Source organism: Aspergillus candidus, assembly GCF_002847045.1.
Source record: "Aspergillus candidus strain CBS 102.13 unplaced genomic scaffold BDW47scaffold_3, whole genome shotgun sequence".
NCBI lineage: Eukaryota > Fungi > Ascomycota > Eurotiomycetes > Eurotiales > Aspergillaceae > Aspergillus > Aspergillus candidus.
The window spans coordinates 460,511-481,716 of record NW_020194008.1 but is presented as its reverse complement, the minus strand read 5'-3'; the positions used below and the strand labels follow the sequence as shown (position 1 = coordinate 481,716).

Sequence of the window (21,206 nt, the reverse complement as noted above, 5' to 3'; positions counted from 1 at the left end):
TATAGATGAAGATAGTCATAAATAGCTACTCGCCAACATCTTGCGATCATTCCTTTGATCCAACTCCCCCAGTCAATCGGGCTAGTTGACAGCCATCAAACAACCCTCCAGTGAACTCGGCTTCATGTGTTCGAGGAAAAAGATGACCAGTCAATCATCCTCCAGGGGGGATTCTTCCCCTCCCCAGCCATGACAATCGGATGATCATCTATCGACTAACCCAGCTAATGCTGAGGACAGGCGACGATTAATGGGGCAAGAATCATACCCAGCCCGGTCGAGACTCACCGGCAGGTCCCCGACGCTTTTCTAGTTACTTGGTTCCCGTTTGTTAGCGCTCCTGGTGTATCGACCGTCTTTCTTGCAGCCCTTGAGTCCTTTGTCCATTGATAGGATGTTGGGTTTGGTTTTGATCTTTTTTGCTATGGATTTTTAAACAGTTTTTCTGGATCCCTTGGGCCAATCCGAGGCCGACTAAAGATGGTGCTATCGTTAGCCCCATGTCTTTCCTTTGTCTGAGACCGGCAACTGGAGCCCTAAAGGGCCCGTTCTCTACACCGAATATTCGTCCTAGCTTACTGTGGTCTTTCGCTATTCGATGCACGCCAAATCGTGCCCTGGTCTATTGGTGATCCATCGATTTTTGTGGCTCGCCAGCCTGCTTTTCCGAGACATTTTCTTCGTCGGACAGGGGTTGCTCGTCTACTGAGGAATCCAGTTGTCATCGTCCCGATTCTCATGCTGTCGTGGAGTTCTTCCTGGCCTATCTCATCCAAGCAATCGTTTCCACTAGAGGCCTTTCTCGGCGATATCAAGCCTGGGCCATATGGTCCCAAAAGTGTCGCTGTCACTCGCCTCCGTCCCCGCAAACATCCTTGGAAGGCTGAATGGGACGCCCCAAGGCCCCACCTCCCTTTCACACACCCTCCCCGGATGGAACCTGATCTTCTCCAATCACCAAAGTCATGAATCGAGCGAATCCTTCCGCGTTCTGTCCGATCTCCGATCCATCGTCACATCTTTCCCGGAGCTTTCTAACTTTGCCTAATCCGCGGTTGAATCCTTTTTCGCGAGTCCAGGGTCCTCGATTCCGGTGCGCTCCTCCTCCTCTGCCTCGCTGGCCAAATCCCCGCCCGCGACCTGCAAACTGCGGTGGCTCAATCCACTCTTCTTCAAGTGTTGTCTTGTAGATTTCTCGTAGCTCCTCGCGAAGCGAAGGATATCGGTCCAAGAGCTCTATGAGCTGGGCGGATGACCCTACTGCGGGCGGACAGACAGCATCAGCCTCGGCGCCGTGGCCGTTGACACTCTTCGACGGTTGTTGATCGTGGTTGGAGTCATCGGGCGAGTTCGGCGACGGGGCTTTCGGTGCACAGTAGATCTTATGCGATTGAGTGCAGGCCAGCGAACAACTAGACGAGAACCCGCAGTCAGTTACCTTGGTTCTTCTCCAACTCGACTGTGTTCCCCAACCAGTTTGGCTTGCACATACCTCATCAACCCACAGGTAGGACACCTGTATTTGGGAGATTCCAAACTGCAGACCTCGCATGTGCTAGACATCTTGCCGACCAGATCAGGAAAGATCTCGGATTGGATTGTGCCCACTGCGCGTCGAAGTACCTTAGAACTGCGCGGTCATCATGGTACAGCCAACCATTCCAGGTTTTCTTGCACTGGTGAAGGAAACTCTTGTAAAGCGGCGATCGGGCAGATCAAACAATTTTGTTCGAGGTACCTGGAGGATCGGAGGGAAAATAACGTTGCTACAGGTCTTGGCGAGAAGGGAAACCAAGTGCCGAGTCACGTGAGCTGTCAATCATTGCTGGCTGCCGTACCTTCTTTTCCTCAGAACTTCTACTTTGTATACTTTCACAATACTTTTCATGTATCAAGTCATGACACTAATAATTGGACAGGAAGCGATGGTTCTAATCCCAGCTAGATTCGCTATATATAAACAACGGTCCATCCAATAACCACAGGGATATACAGGCTCCGTGATTTGGCCCATATCGAGGCGGCAGTTCTACAATGGCGCATAGCTGGAAGGCATATGGTTCGTCAAAAGCACCATGCATGCAAAGTCTGTGAGAAAGCGAGGGAGCCCCATCCACAATTTTGTCAAGAATGTCTGGATCAGCGTCCGGCTCGCAGAAGCTCGTTCGTCAATCCGATCGATTCTAAAGAGCACAGCCGCGTCAGCAGCTTAGGATGGTGGCCTACCCCGCTTGAGCATCGACGCGGGGATTTGATCTCTGTCGTTCGGATGTGGGTATCTGTCTCATTTGCACCTGTGCACCTGTTGCTTAGTAGGACGAGCAACTCCTCTTTTCATACTTGGCAGGGTTTCTCTGGGGAAGGCCAACTTCTTAGCGGAAGGTCACTCCGCCTTGTTGGGCATTCTACTGGGGGGGGGGGGGGGGGGGGGGGGGGGATATCAAAGCGGCGGGCTGCTGAGAAAACACCGAATGCCGTGACAATGCCGTGACAATGCCGTGAAGATGTTTTATGGCCTAGTGCGACTCAGACGCAGTCTAGGAAGGGACATTCTATGTACCGAGGACTTCTAGGTATATGGTGCGACTAGCACTGCCAATACCCGCTATACTCTTCATATCGACCAATGTGCTCGTCGAATAACAAGGCCATCATCGTCAACTCTGTTCGCCACTGCACCTTGATCCTGACACGGCAGGTTGCTTTGTGACAGACTGTCGAACTCTGTTCAACCATGTGGGGCGAATAGGAATCAAGCGCCGAGTTGTTTAATGCATTAGCATAACAAGACTATATGTGTGTATACATATACAGCCATGGACTCTCATGCTAGCTCCATAGGGAACACCGAGTCTATTGCTTAGACAGCCGATGCGGAAGGACTGTGGCATCGAGGGGTATCCCTACTCTGCCTCAGACAGTGCTTGGATTATTCCCGACTGGAGAATCACTATACAATAGCCAATACTACCGTACATGGAATTGTTTGTCAGAACTAGATCGAGCCACTTGCGCTGTAAACATTGGTGATATGGGTGATATGGGTATGTACATGTATATATATCCCAACACGGTTCGATATACACTACATTTGGTCACTACATGCTGTCCATGTTAGCATAATCCACAGAAAATAATTCACCAGTTGAAGTTTCTCACTACACCATTCAATACACATATAATATCGACACTAACCGAAAAGAAGAACTAAGCATAAATGCAATGCCAAATCCAAATACACTGCCCCTTGACTGTATATCAAAACGCCTAATATGATTGGACTGGCAACTCTTGTATTTGTCAGCCGAGAATACCCGGAGATCACGTGGACCCATTGCGTCAGAGGTGCGCTAACCGGACAAAGTGCTTCTAGTCCCTTCTTGACATTTAACAATCTTTAAACACCAGAGATATACACACACCCATCTCTCGGACGACCATTTGAATATACACAATAATGTCTGTCAGCTCAACATCTGGAACCATGCTCAGGCGAACAGTCCTCGGCGCCAGACTGGGGATGCAGCCGCTGCGAGCTGGCGAAACTTCTTCCCGGGCAATCAGACCCGCGGTGTTCGGATCGTACAGGAGTGTCCATCGTTCGGCGCGGATGCCTGCCATCACGCCGTCAGAGGCTCGCCACCGGCCGACTCTCCGGCCTAACCACCAGTCTGTGTCGAGGGTCAACGGACCGTCGAACGCGAAGCGCACAATCTTCATCCAGACGGAGAACACCCCCAACCCGGATGTGAGTATCGGAACCCAAACCCTCTACGCTTTCATCTATGATATCGGATAAGCGCTGACATGTTGACAACAAACCACAGGCTTTGAAGTTCATTCCCAACCACCGCGTCCTGCCGGAAGGCTTTCCGACATCGTTCCTCGAGTATCTTTCTCCGCGGTCGACCCTCGCCCCGCCGCATCCCTCGCCGCTGGCGGCCAACCTGCTGAACGTCGACGGCGTCTCGTCGGTCTTTTACGGGGCAGACTTCATCACCGTGACCAAGTCCAGTGATGCGAACTGGGCGCACATCAAGCCGGATGTGTTCAGTCTGATCACGCAGACGGTGACGACCGGCGAGCCCATCGTCAACACGGTGGCCAAGACCGGCGAGCATGCGCAAGAGGGTGGCGAGGAGGAGTCGCTCAGCTTCAACGAGGAGGACGATGAGGTCATCGCCATGATTAAGGAGCTGCTGGAGACGCGGATCCGTCCTGCCATCCAGGAGGACGGTGGCGACATCGAGCTCCGCGGGTTCGAGAACGGGATCGTCATGCTGAAGCTGCGTGGTGCTTGCCGTACTTGCGATTCCAGCACTGTTACCTTGCGCAATGGTATTGAGTCCATGCTGATGCATTATGTAAGTCTTTCTCACCTTGCCTCCCTTGCTGAGGGGCATGATCAAGTAGCAACCGCGGCTGACAATGTTTTCCCACAGATCGAAGAAGTACGAGGCGTCGAGCAGGTAATGGACCAAGAAGAGGAGGTGTCCATGCACGAGTTCGCCAAGTTCGAGGAGAAGCTGCGCCAGCAGAAGGGACCCGAGGCGACAGCCAGCGGTGGTGCGATTGACGCGACATCTTGAAAAGCAATCTCTGTTCTTTCCTTATTGACTTCTTTCTTGTGTATTATTGAGTCTGGTGCGGACTTATCCTGACTGATGCAGTTCACCTTCTGCCAGCTGTATAGTGGATAAAAAATAATTTAGAACCGGTAGAGGAATACCTATGATATATCAAGTATATAAACACCGTCTTCTCCATCCATAGCAAGGTAAAACCAAAGATATGGCATGACATGACATGACATGACAGCCTTCGGGATCTCCCCGTCCACTACTCCATAGCACCTAGCCCAGTAGTAGTGGTAGTAGTACTTTGTTGCCTGGGGCAGGGCACGCACCGCTCCACTATAGCCCCTAGTAAAAACCACTCACTGCTAGACACTACGGAGCGCACCGGTGTAGACTGTAGGCTAACCGGGTATGACTGCTCCGGGTCAATCAGCTAGGAATGAATTGTACCTACCAATCCGATTCACTGTATATGTCACTAAGCAGGGGTAGGTAGGGAATGGTCTGGTCACTACCGGATGCTAACTATGCAGTGAGCTTCTCCACTCTATGGAGCTGTTTATTTCTTACTTGATGCTCCGTAGTAGCCTATAAAGTGCAGCACTGTGGACTCAGTATATTATTTGGGTACCTGGTAGCCAAGGTAAGGCAGTGTAGTGACAAGTATGATAGGTGTGTATGTATGGTATGGTATGGGGCGGCGTGGCGTGGCATGTTATGTCATGGCATGTCATGTCAGTCAAAGCGACCGGAGCTCATTCCCACAACGTCAACTGATTCTCCTTTCCTAGAATCTTTGGTTGAGAAGTCTGGTTGATTTACTTTCTTTCAGTCTGGGTGGCCCGGAGCTTTTCCCCGAGACGTCCTTTCCTTTGTTACTTCCTTTTCTTCCCTTGCCTTTCCTCTGTGGGAGGGAGAAAGAAAGAAAGAAAGAAAGTCAAAGTGAAAGTCATGGCGTAAGGAGGTTTTTTCCTTTCAACTTACTCTTGGCTTGAATGAAAAAGAACAATCTGGACCATTTATGTAATTAATTAATACCTGATGTATTCCGCCGGGACCTATAGTACATATAATACCGTACCTAGTATTTACTATCAAGCTAAGAGTTAGCTCGTCTCCGCACTATGAACCCGTTTGATGACGATGGGCCTGTTGCTTGCTCTCTCTGTCTTGTCTTTTCCCTTTTGATTGCTTCCCCGCAATGTTGTCTAGTTACTTACTCCATACATTGTAGCTACTAACTAATAGCTAGGGATTCATGTGCCTGTTAAGTAATGCTCTAGTACCTGGTGGGCTCCAGTCCATCAACTGATCCACTGTAACTGAACTTTTGTTCCTTTCCGAGGATTGACCCTCCGAGGGTAACATGGATCACGACACTATGACGTCTACACCTTGTATTCCGAGGAGAAATTAGGATGAATGAAAGGAAGAGAGTGAGTGCTGGTTTGTGGTTGCGCCACATTGTTTCCTCAACTTGTCCGTTCTGAGTGGATTATATTATATTATTCACTACTGATACCTACTTCCCTACTCTACTCCTCTGATTATATTATGAATTTATTATGCTAAATCACCAGTTAAATAGTCACCTCATGGGTCATTAGTTCTATTTTACTATACTATGAACTAGTGATAATACTATTATGCATGTACTTCCACCCGAGCAGCCGACCACGATCTTCCCCTCTCTCCGCATCTTGGAACGTCCGAGCTCCCTGCTAGTCTGAGGGGGAAAAAACCTCCAAGAGTGTACTACAAAGTAAGAGAGGAGAAAGAAAGAAAGGAGGGGTTGATGAGGGATTGGATCCCTGGTTTCCTCGATGCACGTCGGACGGATGAGGTTAATCCGGGGTAGGTGGGAAGTGGTCTCGTCCAATCGGCTCTATATCGACTTTGGTCTGTGCCGTCCGTGATTGATTCATTTTTTGAATTTGAATTTTTGGTCCTTGGGTATTTGTTGGGATAACATTATAGGAGAAGATTCATGATTATTATAATATTAGAAAAACAAGTATAATAATGATAATCATCATCATCATCATCATAATAATAACGGTACTACTCTACCAATTACCATAGGCCAGTCAGAACCCCGGACGATCGTCGACCTGGTGCCTCCACCGTGACCCACTGCGAAGCGTTCCATCGGCCGTTCCTATCCTTTTATTTCATAAAACCAAATCATCAAGTGGAAATATAGAATATCATAAGAATGATAATGAGATCAAATGAAGTAGAATAGAATCAAACCAAATCAATGATCAAAGATGGAATCAAAAAGGATACTTGCCAACATGTACATTACATGGCGCATGCACATGCACCACATCAGATCAATCAATCGAATGAATGGTCCTGATGCGATGGATGCTTCGGATCGAGGATTGTCCATTTGACTGAATGGAAGGGATCTTCTAGAGATTGCTTGAAAAAGAATTATGATTCTCTATTCTGATTGCCATTTTAGAATCCATCGATCATCCAGGGAGAAAGAATGTCCAGTAGATCTGATGAAGTATCTAGACTCCCGTCGATTTACCCCGCCCTTCGTTAGTCCTCCGTCTCGACTGTCAGTCATCCGTGGTGACGATGGATAACCCATTCCCCTCTCTTGGTTGATTTGATTGATTTATGAATTCCCATTCCCAATCCTAGATCCTTACCCAGCCAAAGAGAGCGACAGTAAGGAAGACAGAGGGAAACAGAAAAAAAAAAAAAGAGAGTGAAGATTTGCGCCACTGCTAGTCAACCCGTGGCTCGTTCCTTTCCGACTCCTCCTTTCCCACCAGTCACTGTCCACTGTCCACTCGGCGCCCCGTTCCACTTCCAGCCAGAGCTCTCCAGTCTTCCTCTAGCTCGACTAAGTAAGTTGCTCTCTCTCTACAGTCTCTTATTACTTTTAACATCCTCTGGTCTGATTTCCTTCCATTTCATTTCTTCCCCCCCCATCCTCTTCCATCCAATCTACCGACGTCCATCGTCGATTACTTCACTGTACAACAGCCTCTTCTTTCCTCTCACTTCCCCTTTCCCTCCTTCGTGCCATCCTAAAGATTAACCCCAGAAAAAAGGGAATCCTCTCTTCACTGACATCATTTTGTCTTTTCCCCCTTCTTCACCATCCTGCGTATTCTCGCTTCTGAATAATCCGTCCCTGACGGTTCTCTGTCTAAACCGTTCACGTGGTTGCGCCCTAGGGTCTCTTTCGCATTGACGGGCCCATCGAACAGCGTCGCAACCCGTCACATCAGCCAATACCGCATTGGCGAATTTCCAACGCACCTTGCTCTTCGCATCGACATCCCCTCCTTCTTCTCACATCGTTGGTGAAAAGAAGAGACAATAAAAATTACAAAATAAATAAATAAAAAAAAAAAAGATAAAAGAGGCAAGAAAAAGAAAAAGATCAAGAAATATTCGAAAAGGCAAGAAAAGATCCTACAAGAGAAAAAAGAAAGAAGAAGGCTGTACCACCATCCACTCGATTATCGTCCGATCGTTTCGCCGCGTCTTCCTGTCCTTCCAGCGAGCGACGCTTCGCTCTCCTTCAATTTGCGCTCGTTCGCCTCAAAATGCGCCGCTCTTGACGAGATCGACCGACCCATAAATACCGGTGACTGCTTGCTTCCCGAACGTCATTCGTCTTGTCACGCCACCTTACCCGCAACCCTCGCTCGTCCCCGATTACCATCGGATGCGACCATAGAGCTCCCCATCACCTTTTTTTTTTGTCGCCGTTTCCACGCAGAGAAATCGACGCGGCGTGGGGATATCATACCATTTGATCGGGGCTTCAAAGAACAAGGGACATCAGGCCGGAGACCTTTACCTAGACGGACATAGCGGGTCAGAGGGGCTCTTGGCTTGTTTGATGGAAGCCTGTTCACAACCATCTGTCTCGATTGCTTCGCCTGCGACCATTTCGCATTTCGCTCTCCTTCGCGTTTCTACCTCCGGAGTGTCTCGTCGCCAGACCCCCGAAGCCTGGTCGCTTCTCTCGGGCGCGAATCGACCTTCGCACCGGCCACATTCAATTTGACTGAAAGACTGGGGTTCTTGTTTGGGTTTGGATAGATTATAAAAGTTTCCCTTTGCTTTATCACTAGATTGGTAAGTTCTCTCGGGCGGTGGTGACGGGACCGACCACTGACTAAAGGGCTGCTGCAGACGCGATCACGACTTCGGCTGTTTTTATTTCGAGATCTGTTTCCAATATCTGCGCTATCACATCGGATCCTGGTTTGATCTGTGATTGTAATCTTCTACAGGGTATGTGAAGAGGTCTCGTTTACCCCGCGTGGTCTTACACTGTTCCTTGGTACCTGTTTGCCACTTTTCTTTGTCCTGGTGTTGCAGCATTGGTCGAAGAGTGTCTGGGTGGATTCATACTTCCCTTATTTCTTGATCGGAGTGGGAACCGGTGGGATCGGATCGTCATATCGACTGGGTTCGGCCCAGTCAGAGGCTCCTTATCACTTGGCTATATGTGTCGCTCGCCGTTTCCATATTTGTTACCGCTCAAGCCCGTGCCTCCTGCTTCTGCGATCTCAACTGATATCCAGGCGCAAGGAGTGTAATTCAGCTGCCCACCTGTTTACATCTTTTTCCCTTATTTGAATTTCTATCACTCCGTCTATGACGCTAACCACTCATTCCTACACCAGGTGACTGCGACGCAGACTGAGCTCGAAGCTGCTTTCATCCTTACCCCGTTCCAGTGAATATCGTGCTGGACGGGCTTAACCATCGACGTGGTGATCAAATAGAAACATTCCCTACTTTCACTCGTCCAGACTGACGTCATTTATTCCCACCCAACATCGGTAAGTGGACTGACTGCTCGACGTGATATGTGTCGCCCTTGCCTGGCCTAGCCCCTTTGGCTTGCGAGTGGGTCAGGAATTCAGTCACTGCATGCCTCAACAACGGCAACGTCACGCCTTTTATTGGATAGTCGACTGATAGCTGGATCTAGTCTCTCAATATATCTTCCTGTCACGCAATCTGCGAGGTACAGGCTAATCTGTCACTCAAAACAACCATGGCTGCGCCGCCCAGCAAGTCTACCCAGGCTCCCAAGCCTATCACCCCCTCGTCGACTGCGAGCAATGCATCCGCTAGGCTGGAGAAGTCCCACCCGGGTGTTCGTCGCTCCACTCCGGATTCCGACGCCCTGGCATCGTCTGACGATGATGGAGATCATTCGCAACTCGCGTCGTCCTCGATGAACGTGCCTCCACCGAAGCCTGCGCGTCGTACCTCGTGGCTGAATGAAATCCCGGCCAACCCCCCTCGCAAGGCCTCGCTGCCGGCCACGGGACCGCTGTCGTCCGGTGCTTCGAACCCGACGAGCCCAGCGACCGATCAGACCGGTTGGCCCACGAACACGACCCCCGCCATGGTCAGCTCGATCGGTTGGAACCATGTTGGAAGCGGCTCGTCGCCGTGGGGCACTGGCATCTGGAACACCGAGTCGCGCAAAGAACCCCCGCCCCGGCTGGCTGAGATCATTCCTTCGCCAACCATGACCAACCCCCCCGCGGCGGGCAACTACTTCAACGAGGAGCTGTTGAGCCCGACCGCCCGCACGGCGTCGGGCGATTCGGCTATTCCGTTTTCCATCCCCCTCCACCCGACACCCAAGACCTACCGTTCGCAGTCATATTCGGTCGGCCAGCTCGACCCGGAATTCCTCAACTTGGTGTCCACCAAATCAGCCACCCAGCCCCAGCCTCAGCCTCAACCCCAACCCCATAATCAGCCCCAACCCCAGCACCCCAGCGGTCGACCCCGGAATGGCCAGTTCTCCGCCCTCCAACATCGCTCGTCTCGACCGAGTCTGCTAGGGGAGCTCGGCCACGACCCCGCGACGCTGGGTCGCGTGCGCGAGGACGAGGACGATGGCGGAAGCCCCAGCGGATCGGACCGGAGCTCCAACCACTATACCATGAGCCAGGCCCGTACCATCGAGCAGCTATCCCGGGAGAACGCGCTCTTGCGACAGGCCGCGGGGCAGTTGGACAGCGGTGGTATGTCGTCTGCCGCAGCGACGAGTGGTTATGTCGCCGGCCCCAATGCCGGCATCCACAACATCCATCGCATCCGTGGGAGCGTCCCCGAAGAGACCGATCTGGCGGTGGAGGATTTGGACGAGTTGGGGGATATCCCTGGCTACAGCAATATCCACAGCAACACCCGGAGGCGCTTCTCGGAGCACTCTGCCAACCTGGAGAGGCAGCTCCCAGCATTCGCACCCCTCGGAAACCGCGCTCTGGAGAATATGCGCAAGGCCCACTGGCAGACGTCCTTGGACTTCGGAGGCGTGGCCGATATTCCCCAGAGTCGACGGCACTCGTTTGCCGACATCCCGATCCGCCACACCTCCGTCTCTGGCGAGTCCCAAGCGCCCCCGGGCCCGAGACCGGGGATGGGGGACCGGGACGATGGCTTTGCCGGCATGGGGGAGAATCCCCTGTCGAGCGCACAGGTCCAGAACCGTGAGTATCAACGCTTCCATGTGGCCCCTCTCCCGGAGGAGCATGAATTGGAGACGGAATATTTACGAGCTCGTCGGTTTGCAGAGTCTTATTTTGCTCGTGACCACGCTCTCCGCGCGGCCGACGGACCCGCCGCCGTACCCACCTCCCTCCACCAGGCCTATGCCATGCCCTACGGCCGGCACCAACCGGGGTTGGGCCACCCGCACCATAACCAACTCCTGTACATCGTGACCTTCAAATGCCACCGCGCGGACGTTTTCTACATCCAAGAAGATACGGGTCTCCAGGTGAAGCAGGGCGATCTGGTCATTGTCGAAGCCGATCGCGGGACGGACCTGGGGACCATCCAACATGCCAACATTTCGATGCAGAAGGCCCGTGAACTGAAGCAGCAGTACGCTGAAGAACATTATAAATGGTTGATGATGTTTTCTCGGCAGGGCCAGAGTAACGGAAGTCCTGGTGCCGCCAACGCTCCGGGCGCCGGCGCCGGCGGTAGTGTCCCCAGCTTGAGCGGCAGGAGTGCCATTGGCGGCATGGGACCCCATGGTCCCCATGCGGCGCAGGATACCGTGGCCGATATCAAGCCAAAGCTGATCAAGCGACTGGCGCAGAATCACGAGATCCTGACGTTGCGCGACAAAGAGGGCAACGAAGCCAAGGCGAAGCGCATCTGTCAGCAAAAGGTCGTGGAGCACCGACTCAACATGGAGATTCTCGATGCGGAGTTCCAGATGTAAGTTTGCAGCAATCTCCCAGCCTCTGACGCGATGTTTCTATGCTAATCCTCGATCGCTTGACAGGGACTGGAAGAAGCTTACTTTCTACTACTTTGCGGATTCCTACATCAATTTCAACGCGCTCGTGACCGATCTGTTCAAGATCTACAAGACCAGAATCTGGATGTCGGCCATCAATCCGGCGTCCTTTGTCACTCCACCCTCCGCAGGTCTGCAGCCGAACCCGTTATATACCCCGGAGGCGCAAACAGAGCGTCCCCACCCTCATGAGGGTCGCGCCTATGGTCACGCCAGAGACGGTGTCGATGCCGGACGAGAGGGCGGTGCCAGCCAGATGGGCATGATGCGGAACGCCTACGTGGATTCGTATCAGCCGTTTGGCCACAGCCCTCGGCAGCCGGAGCCCGGACTGGGAGGACTTGCGTCTGCAGACCCTTTCTCTCCACCCGCATACAACCCGAACGCCTACGGTGGCTTAGACTCGAGCTATGGCGATTATGCCGGTCCCAACGGCCCCAGCCCTGGCCCTTCACGTCTCCACCCCACGGCGGGGGATTGGACCAGTCGATTCCAAGGATTATCCCTGGGGTCTTGAGCTGATCCTATGACCTATGACACCTTGTGACACACGACGTTGTACCGTGTGCTACAACACGATCGCCAGTTTTCATTTCTTTCTGTTTCTTATTGTTCGGAAATAATACACTTTCGTTTTCAAAGACCGTCTCCCATCGTTCAGGATGCGGTTTGTACTCAGTTCTCTTCTCTTCTCTTCTTTGATGTGGTACTCGATTGCCCGGTGTTTTTGCTTGTTTTGTTTCCTTTCTGTGATGTGCTTTTTTTTACAAGAGACTAGAAATCATGTGCAACGGTTCTTAACACAGAGATTGACGATCCATCGCTAGCTGCTGATACCTAATAGACTTTCAGTTTTATGACATGATGGCTGGGTTGTGGAGAGATCTGCTTCATTTCCTCTTTCCTCATTTACCTTTTTATTATCTATTACGTTATTTTCTCCTTGGTCTGGGGGACTACTACACCAGTGGATCAATTGAAAGCAGGCCCATCTCTTCATCCAAGCCATTCTTTCCGCTCCTTCGATTCCTACAGTGTATTAATTTCTGTCTTTAACGGGTTTATCTGGCTGTTACCGTGATTGTTCTTCTTCCACCGTCGCTTTTGCTTGTTTGCTTTGCTTTGCTCTTTTGGCGGGGGTCGGGTTCAAGTACACGAGCAGTTTTATTTTATTTTATTTGTATTTTCTTTTGACTTTCTTCGATGATTCAAATTTGCTTTGCTTGTTTTTTTAAATTTTTTTTATAGTTTTTTTAGATCAGAAATGAAGACTGAGATTAGATTGATTTTGAGATGACCCTGGTTATTTTTTGAATGAGTGGAAATACTATCAAGTCTTTCTCCACTGGGAAGTACTGCATTAGAGGGCGATACTATCGGCTCTTATCATTGGGACGTGCTTGCCTTGTAGCCTGAGCAGATGTGCTGGTGTGCTTGCCTGAGCATATTTGCCTTGTGGCCTGAGCGGATTGCCAAGAAACAAACCAAGCAAATAAACAAACAGAACAAACCATTTTAGAAGAAAAAAAAATGAAGGGTTGACAGCCTGAGGCACCAGTAAGATTGACTGCGCTTGATTGGTCAAGAACGGCAGAAGCTCGCTAATTTGCTTAGTGTCCCACACACAACCTCCGTCGACCAGATCCGCTCATTCCTCCAAACTTTTACACCTGCGAGTATTCGACGACAAACCGACGACCAGCCACGCCGACAAGGTATGCTCCTACTCTGTGCTTTACCATCCTGAGAATATGCGAATGCAAATTCCTGGGATTGTGTGAAGATATTGCAAATTGGATCGTATCTGATAAACTAACGGTTGATCAAGATGGGTGCCCTCAAGTACGTCGAAGAGATCCAGAAGAAGAAGCAGTCCGATGTGATTCGCTTCCTGCTGCGTGTCCGTTGCTGGGAGGTGAGAACTCCCCTTTCCTACTCGATTGCCTAACGTCCCGCCGGGGTCGCTCGTGTGCTACGCCATTAGGAGAATATTTTGCGCCTGAGAATCGAGAGAAGATTTTTTTGACCGGGCGACAAAACAAACCTGTTTTGAAAATATTTTTTCTTTTGAAATACGCCGGCGGATGATAAATGGATGTGGCACACAAGAGGCTCTGGCCCGTACGGGGGGCTTTTCGTGTGTCTTGCTATACACTCGTTGAACTTTGCTGAGAGTGCATCAATATAGCTCCGTCAACTGAACGCTATCCACCGCGCTTCGCGTCCTTCGCGCCCTGACAAGGCTCGTCGTCTCGGTTACAAGGCCAAGCAGGGCTATGTCGTCTACCGTATCCGTGTCCGTCGCGGTGGCCGCAAGAAGCCCGTCGCCAAGGGTGCCACTTACGGTATATTTCTCTTTCCAGTTTTTTTTTTTTTTCTTTCAAAGACTAACTCCATACAGGCAAGCCCACCAACCAGGGTGTCAACCAGCTCAAGTACCAGCGTGCTCTGAGCGCCACCGCTGAGGAGCGTGTCGGCCGTCGCTGCGCCAACTTGCGTGTCCTGAACTCCTACTGGATCAACCAGGACTCGACCTACAAGTATTTCGAGGTCATCCTCGTCGACCCCCAGCACAAGGCCATCCGCCGGGATGCCCGCATCAACTGGATCTGCAACGCGGTCCACAAGGTTAGTTTTGATTCCACCTTGAGAAATGATAGGATGAAGGGTCTAACTCCTTCTAGCACCGCGAGGCCCGTGGTCTCACCTCCAGCGGCAAGAAGTCGCGTGGTATCAACAAGGGCCACCGCTACAACAACACCCGCGCCGGTCGTCGCCACACCTGGAAGCGCCAGAACACCCAGTCCTACTGGAGATACCGTTAGGTGTAGATGGGTGGAGTTGGGGGAAAAGTATGATCTCTTGGCGGATGTTTCTATATCCATCACGACTCGCTTCTTCTCTCTGCCGGGGGGCGAGCTTAATGCAACAGATCCCTTCGGATTGGATGCTAGCAAAAAACTTCCTCTTCTAATTTTTCTTCAATCGAGGAGCGGACCAGCTTTCTCGGGTTTCCTAACGAAGTATGACGACTTTATTTTCTTCCCTGCACCTTGTAGACACTAGACGTGTAGCTCGTCGATTTTGGTAGGAGATGGAACCCTACCGTTAGATATTTACAGGGTGTATCCGTATTGAGAAAGACAATGAAACCTCAATGAAGGGCCAGAGTTGGGTCTAGACTTGCCGTCTTGAACCACGTACCAACCACAAAGAATAGAATCAAGGGAAATAATCCATCGCCGGTTTAGGATGCAAAGGTGGTATCCACCTGGGTGTCATCCTGTCATGTCACATTGAGGGAATCTGCTGGTCTTCATTCTTTCGATTCTTTCGACTTCGGGTAGGGCGTGAAGGCGGTGAGAGGAATTTGCTTACTTTACCTTGACTGTATTGAGTGACGTATGTTGAGTATTACTCTGACTATTACTGCGATTCCTGTTGACTATTAATCTGTTCTATATATAGGTGGATCAGATGAGAGATATAGTTCAGCTTTGATTTGAGCATATCTTAACCTGAAATCAGTCGGTGGGTGTTCTCTGAGAACAGCTTGGATGTTACATTATATGATCCCACTCTGTGATCTATCTTCGACTAAAGCATCAACAACTGGAACTATTCACTAGTAGGTACAGTTACGATGTCAATCGGATGACTGATCGGGCTAAACTTCTCTCAACATCCCCACATCGTCCAACTTCCTCTTCTTGGCTGGAAACGAACGAACGAACTAAACGCTCTGGGTCTGGGTCCAGTTTCCCTTAATAATTCGGCAGGATCCGGTTGGACCTGAACCTGAACCTGAACCTAGGAACATCTCTACGGCGCCTACCATTGTTCTTCTTCCCTTGAACCTTACCATCCCCCATCCCCCATCCCCCATCCCCCCACCGCATCGATCCTCCAACCTTCAAAGAAACCAACCGCGGAGCATTCAGTCGGTGGGATCAAATGCGCCCCCTATGCCGTTGCGCGCCACGCCCAACCACCCCTCCCACCCTCCTCCACCTCCACCACCACCCGCCGTCCGCGCCGGTCCCTCCACCACCATCCCATCGCTCATGAACGGCACCCCCCCAATCACCTCCCCCCCACGCCACGGAGGCCACTCCCGTTCCATCAGCCACCCATTCCCAGCCATCGGCAACAAACGCCGTAACCGTTCGCAGAAGCAGGACTTCTTGGACTCCGACGACGACGACGATGATGACAGTGATCATGTGACGTATCTGCCGCTGCCGGACTCCCTCGCGTCGCTGTCGACGAGCCCGCACAAGGGCCTTCCGCGTCCCTCGCCGGCCGAGGACTTGACGTCGGGTAGGTGTATGACGTGTAATTCGACCGTGCGCTGGCCGAAGCATTTGAAGGTCTTTCGCTGTACGGAGTGCTTGACTGTTAATGATTTGGAGCCTTGGAGGGAGTCGGTGGAGGCAAATCATGGAGGTAGTAACACTAAGGATGGGAGGGGGACGGCTCCGTCGATTGCGCGGAAAGGTATGTACTCTCTCTACTGTTTGGATTGGCCGTACTATACTTCTGTCGTATCTGTTGTGTCCCGTCATACTGACTCCCGTATAGCTCTCCCGGTGTCGATCGAACGCACGCGAAGCTTACTAGACGGCTGTCTGTCGGCCTATCTTCGTCAACTGCTGGAACCCCCCGGTCCGCGACCCGGTCCACCAGCTCCACGCGCGGATAAACACCTTGCGATGGGCCAGGATGAGAATCTGTCGCGGTCCCCGAACCAGTCGTCCTACCTGTCTGAGCCCCGGCGGCCCGCAGACCCGAGAAGTCGCAGCGCGTCTGCGTCCAGCCGTCCGGGGAAGCCGGATGGGATGGGCGGGGCTGCCAACTATATGAAACCTCTACCTCCTCCGCCGATTCATCACGGGGAAGGGCGGGACTCGCAAATGAGGAGTCGGGACGCGCAGAACGCACCCAAGTCGGAACGCCCGCTCCGGGGGCCTAGTCGTCCTCCCGAGTCCGATCCCGCAGACCGCCAGATGAGACGTCCGTATATCTTTAGGGCCCTGGAGGAGTACATCATCTCCCATTTCAAGGGATCGGATTACTTGAACGCCTCGTTCACCACCGGCCAGCATGTGCCGCGGGCGGCCAGCGAGAGCGCCCCTCCCAGACCAAAAGGAGAGTCGGGTGGTGCGCCGGCCCACGCGCATCCCTCGGTCGAACCCGATCCAAAGACGCTTCTTGTTGGGAATCTTGCGGAGAACTCCACGTGGTGGACACCCGACGCCAACGGAGGCGCCGGCCACGGCCATCCCCCGGCGAAAGATAAGGGCCCCGCTACCCCCTCCCGGGCGGTCAACTCCCGCTCGCCTCGGATCAACTGGGGAGAACTCGCGCACTGGTACCACCTGACCGTGACGGCCGGATCGTCGTGGGTGGAGAAGTGGAGCGCGATGCAGCCCGACGAGGTGCGAAGCGAAGAGGATTACGCGAAGGCGCGGAGATGGGACGCGGTCGACCTGAGCGTGGTGGACCGGGAAGTCACCGAGTCGCGTCTGCACCTGCACCGGGCGCTTCTCAAGGCCACGGAGAACCTGCTCAAACGCCCGCGACGGCCGCTGCGCAAGCCAGAGGATACCAGGTTCCTCCTGATCTTACTGGCGAACCCGTTGATATACCCCTCCAACCCATCGCTGGCGTTACACACGACGCCTCGCGGGGACACCAGGCCCATCGATCCCCGCGATCCTAGCCAGCGAGTGACGCCGCGCGACATCAAGTCGCCGCCGACTAGACACCGCAGCGGCGGCCCGGGACATCACTCGGGAATCGTCAAGCGGATATTGGGTCTCCTAGCCAACCTGCCGAATGACTGCCACCTTTATCTCATCTCGTGGTTTTCGCGCCTCCCCGTCTCGCAATTCGAGAAGATCGTCGACCTGGTTGGTGGGTTCGTGACCTACCGCCTGACACGCCAACATGGACGGAAGCGGAGTCAGACCACGAACGAAGACAACAGTCTAGTCCCCAGCTTCTCAAGCGCCGCGGGGAACACCGCAGCCGAGTTGCACGCCGCGATCAACGGGTGGGGTCCCAGCAAGAAGAACAACGACAAGCGAGACCAGCCGGTAGTCTACAGCGACGACTGGCAGGTCCGGGCCGCGGCACGGGTAATGTCGCTGCTCTTCACGGCGAACAACTCGAGCGTGCATCGCAAAGCGGACGGGCCTCTAGGCGCGGCAGCAGGCTCGAGCAAAAACCAGCCCAGCCGGCGGGGCCACATGATCCCTATCAGCTCTTTCTACAACACGCTCCTGGACTACAGCGACCTCGTGGCGGATTTTGAAGCGTGGGAATCTAAGACGTCCAAGTTCTCCTTCTGCCAGTACCCGTTCTTCCTCAGCATCTGGGCCAAGATCCACATCATGGAGCACGACGCTCGTCGGCAGATGGAGGTCAAAGCGCGCGAGGCGTTTTTCAATAGTATCATGAGTCGTAAGGCGGTTAGTCAGTACCTCGTGCTGAAGGTGCGGCGTGACTGTCTGGTGGAGGACAGTCTGCGGGGGGTGAGCGAGGTGGTCGGCTCCAGTCAGGAGGAGACGAAGAAGGGGCTGCGGATTGAATTTGTGGGTGAAGAGGGAATTGACGCGGGGGGACTTCGCAAGGAGTGGTTCTTGCTGCTTGTGCGGGAGATATTCGATCCTTATCATGGTGGGTTTTTTTTTTATTTTTTACCTGCGTTCTTCATTCTTGTCCGGGGAATGACCTGATCAATGTACTAATCTATGAGCAGGACTCTTCCTCTACGACGAAGACTCGCGCTTCTGCTACTTCAACCCCTACTGCTTCGAATCCTCCGAGCAGTTCTTCTTGGTGGGCGTGCTGCTGGGGCTAGCGATCTACAACTCGACAATCCTAGACATCGCCCTCCCACCGTTCGCATTCAAGAAGTTGTTAGCCGCAGCGCCGCAGACCAGCGGACCGCATTCATCGACAACACGATCACCCTACAAATGCAGCCTAGACGACCTAGCCGAGTACCGCCCCGCCCTCGCTAAGGGCCTCCGCGGCCTCCTAGACTTCGAAGGCGACGTCCGCGAAACATTCTGCTACGACTTCGTCGCGCACGTCGACCGCTACGGCGAGGTCGTCCCCGTGCCCCTCTGCGCAGGGGGCGAAAACCGCCCCGTCACAAACGCCAACCGCCGCGAGTTCGTCGACCTCTACGTGCACCTCATGCTCGACACAGCCGTCACGCGCCAATTCGAGCCCTTCAAACGCGGCTTCTTCACCGTCTGCGGCGGCAACGCGCTCTCGCTCTTCCGCCCCGAGGAAATCGAACTCCTCGTCCGCGGCTCCGACGAACCCCTCGACGTAGCCTCGCTCAAAGCAGTCGCCACCTACGATAACTGGCCCGACCCACGCCCCGAGTCGACCCCGACTGTGCGCTGGTTCTGGGATATCTTCGAGACGTCGCGGCCCGCCGCGCAGCGTCAGATTCTGTCGTTCATCACGGGTAGTGATCGGATTCCGGCGATGGGGGCGACGAGTTTGACCATTAGGGTGTCGTGTTTGGGAGACGATACGGCGCGGTATCCGACTGCTAGGACGTGCTTTAATATGTTGGGACTGTATCGGTATCGCTCGAGGGGGGAGCTGGAGGGGAAGTTGTGGGAGGCGGTTGTTTGTAGTGAAGGCTTTGGGTTGAAGTAGTTTTCTTGCTTTATTGTTTGATGGATCTTCCTTTCTTGTTATTGAGTGAGTGAGTGAGTGGGTGAGTGAGCGATTGTTGAGAAACCACAGGCTGGTTGGCTGCCATGGTGTATACAGTCGGTCACTTTGCGTTGTCTTTGTCTTGTTTTGTCGGTTGGTATACGGTATAGAGGCATTCATAGAAGCGTTCACTATCTTTATTATATTGGATGAATGGGAATATCATTATATCTACCGTACTTACCGAAACTAGACAGAGAGATGGTAGCGACAGGATGTCAGAGTAGATATGCATCCATCCATCTACCGGCGATACTACAGTTGGTTGGTTAGTAGTAGTCGCGGGAATGATGGTGGTGGATGATGTAGCGATGAGGTAGGGAGTTTCGTTCATTCGTTTTCTTTTACTATGTACCCATTTACTCTGCGTATTTGGCTTGGTATTAGTACATTCGATTTTGTTGGGACCGAAAACGCGACACTGCTATGTGAGGCTGTTGTAGCGGTAGCGGTGGTGGTGATGATACAGTAGTGAGGGTGAGGGCTTTTTCCTTCCATTCTTCAGTTACTCTATCTATCTAGCTTCTCAATTTCAATCTGCTGTTTTATTTATTTGAGATCGTTGGGCTCAAAACCAAGGTACTACATACTATACTCATGTGAGGTTGTCGTAGCGGTGATGTTGGTGATGCTTGCTGGCGACGGGCGGAATCTTTGGGAGAGAAAATCCACGCAAAAAGGTCGATACAAGGTTTCAAACTCAACACCCATTTTTTATTGCTTAGTTGGATTCTTCCAGTTGCAACGTATCTTTTTTCATTTATTAGAGGAGGAGATCTTGTAAACTGGGTGTGTTATTCGTGTTTGTTTTCGGTGTCGTTGGGAGGGATTAGTACATTATCGAAGTACTAGTATGGGTTATGCTAGTGTGATGGATTAGTACGTTAATGTCTTTTGAGTGGACCGTGTGTTCTCTCTAGTCATTAGACAGGTATGTATAATTGAGTACTGGAACAACGCTGATTCAATGACTGATTTGCTGTTTTGGAGATCTGAAGTATCCACTGTAGACCAGTAACTACATTATCGGACTGGGGTGAAGGAATCTACAACGGTCTGCGCATTCACTGAACAACAGTGATGGTTTACTGGGGGAAAATAATCTTCTCCTTCTCCTCCATCTTCTTATTCTCTCATAGTCATATCATCTCAGCCACTGCGCCAATATACCGAACGACATTTGAGTTGGACTTGATCGCCGCAGGCCAATATTTGCTCTACTTAGCGTTATGAGTGCGCTGGCTCTGCGCGGAGCTTGATACAGAGAGAGAACAGACCAGAACATCACCGTCACAGAGGGGGGAGAGGGACGTCAAGATTCATGCAATATCATGGTTATTCTCTACACTATACATGCTACAGCTAACCTTGTTTGTTTCTATGGTCCTTTTCATGCTACCCTTCCGTACAGTAGTGTTGATACTGATAACAATGGAGGCCTCGAAACAGTGAGTGTTGGCTCTTGAAGGCCTCAAAATGGACATAGACAAGTCCTTGATGGCCCGAGAATCCGGCAGTGCTTGTCGATGAGGGTGGGCATGAAAGTTTCAGCGCCTGCCTACTTT

At 52.1% G+C, this 21,206-nt stretch overlaps 5 protein-coding genes across 5 annotated transcripts; 4 read left to right on the top strand and 1 right to left on the bottom strand.

The window, feature by feature from the left end:
- Window positions 1-709: 709 nt before the first annotated feature.
- On the bottom strand, window positions 710-1,721 carry BDW47DRAFT_42500 (zinc finger HIT domain-containing protein). The gene is made up of 2 exons (XM_024819001.1): window positions 1,493-1,721; window positions 710-1,412 (listed from the first exon to the last, which is right to left on the bottom strand). Exons 1-2 carry the CDS (start codon window positions 1,561-1,563, stop codon window positions 917-919), a joined length of 567 nt encoding a protein of 188 aa, XP_024675896.1. The 5' UTR covers window positions 1,564-1,721; the 3' UTR covers window positions 710-916.
- A 1,634-nt stretch (window positions 1,722-3,355) lies between these two features.
- BDW47DRAFT_98728 (NifU family protein) lies at window positions 3,356-4,771 on the top strand. Its single transcript, XM_024820709.1, has 3 exons — window positions 3,356-3,748; window positions 3,828-4,364; window positions 4,443-4,771. Exons 1-3 carry the CDS (start codon window positions 3,458-3,460, stop codon window positions 4,587-4,589), a joined length of 975 nt encoding a protein of 324 aa, XP_024675895.1. The 5' UTR covers window positions 3,356-3,457; the 3' UTR covers window positions 4,590-4,771.
- A 4,850-nt stretch (window positions 4,772-9,621) lies between these two features.
- On the top strand, window positions 9,622-12,415 carry BDW47DRAFT_122327 (PSP1 domain protein; the record flags this gene model as incomplete). Its single annotated transcript, XM_024815824.1, has 2 exons — window positions 9,622-11,816; window positions 11,884-12,415. 2 exons carry the CDS (start codon window positions 9,622-9,624, stop codon window positions 12,413-12,415), a joined length of 2,727 nt encoding a protein of 908 aa, XP_024675894.1.
- A 1,129-nt stretch (window positions 12,416-13,544) lies between these two features.
- Window positions 13,545-14,935, top strand: BDW47DRAFT_42424 (60S ribosomal protein eL15). Its single transcript, XM_024819000.1, has 5 exons — window positions 13,545-13,613; window positions 13,727-13,813; window positions 14,087-14,243; window positions 14,300-14,526; window positions 14,583-14,935. The coding sequence occupies exons 2-5, from the start codon at window positions 13,727-13,729 to the stop codon at window positions 14,721-14,723; spliced, it is 612 nt and encodes a 203-aa protein (XP_024675893.1). The 5' UTR covers window positions 13,545-13,613; the 3' UTR covers window positions 14,724-14,935.
- A 526-nt stretch (window positions 14,936-15,461) lies between these two features.
- BDW47DRAFT_42414 (ubiquitin-protein ligase) lies at window positions 15,462-19,642 on the top strand. The gene is made up of 3 exons (XM_024818999.1): window positions 15,462-16,395; window positions 16,480-18,579; window positions 18,662-19,642. The coding sequence occupies exons 1-3, from the start codon at window positions 15,864-15,866 to the stop codon at window positions 19,579-19,581; spliced, it is 3,552 nt and encodes a 1,183-aa protein (XP_024675892.1). The 5' UTR covers window positions 15,462-15,863; the 3' UTR covers window positions 19,582-19,642.
- Window positions 19,643-21,206: the final 1,564 nt, after the last annotated feature.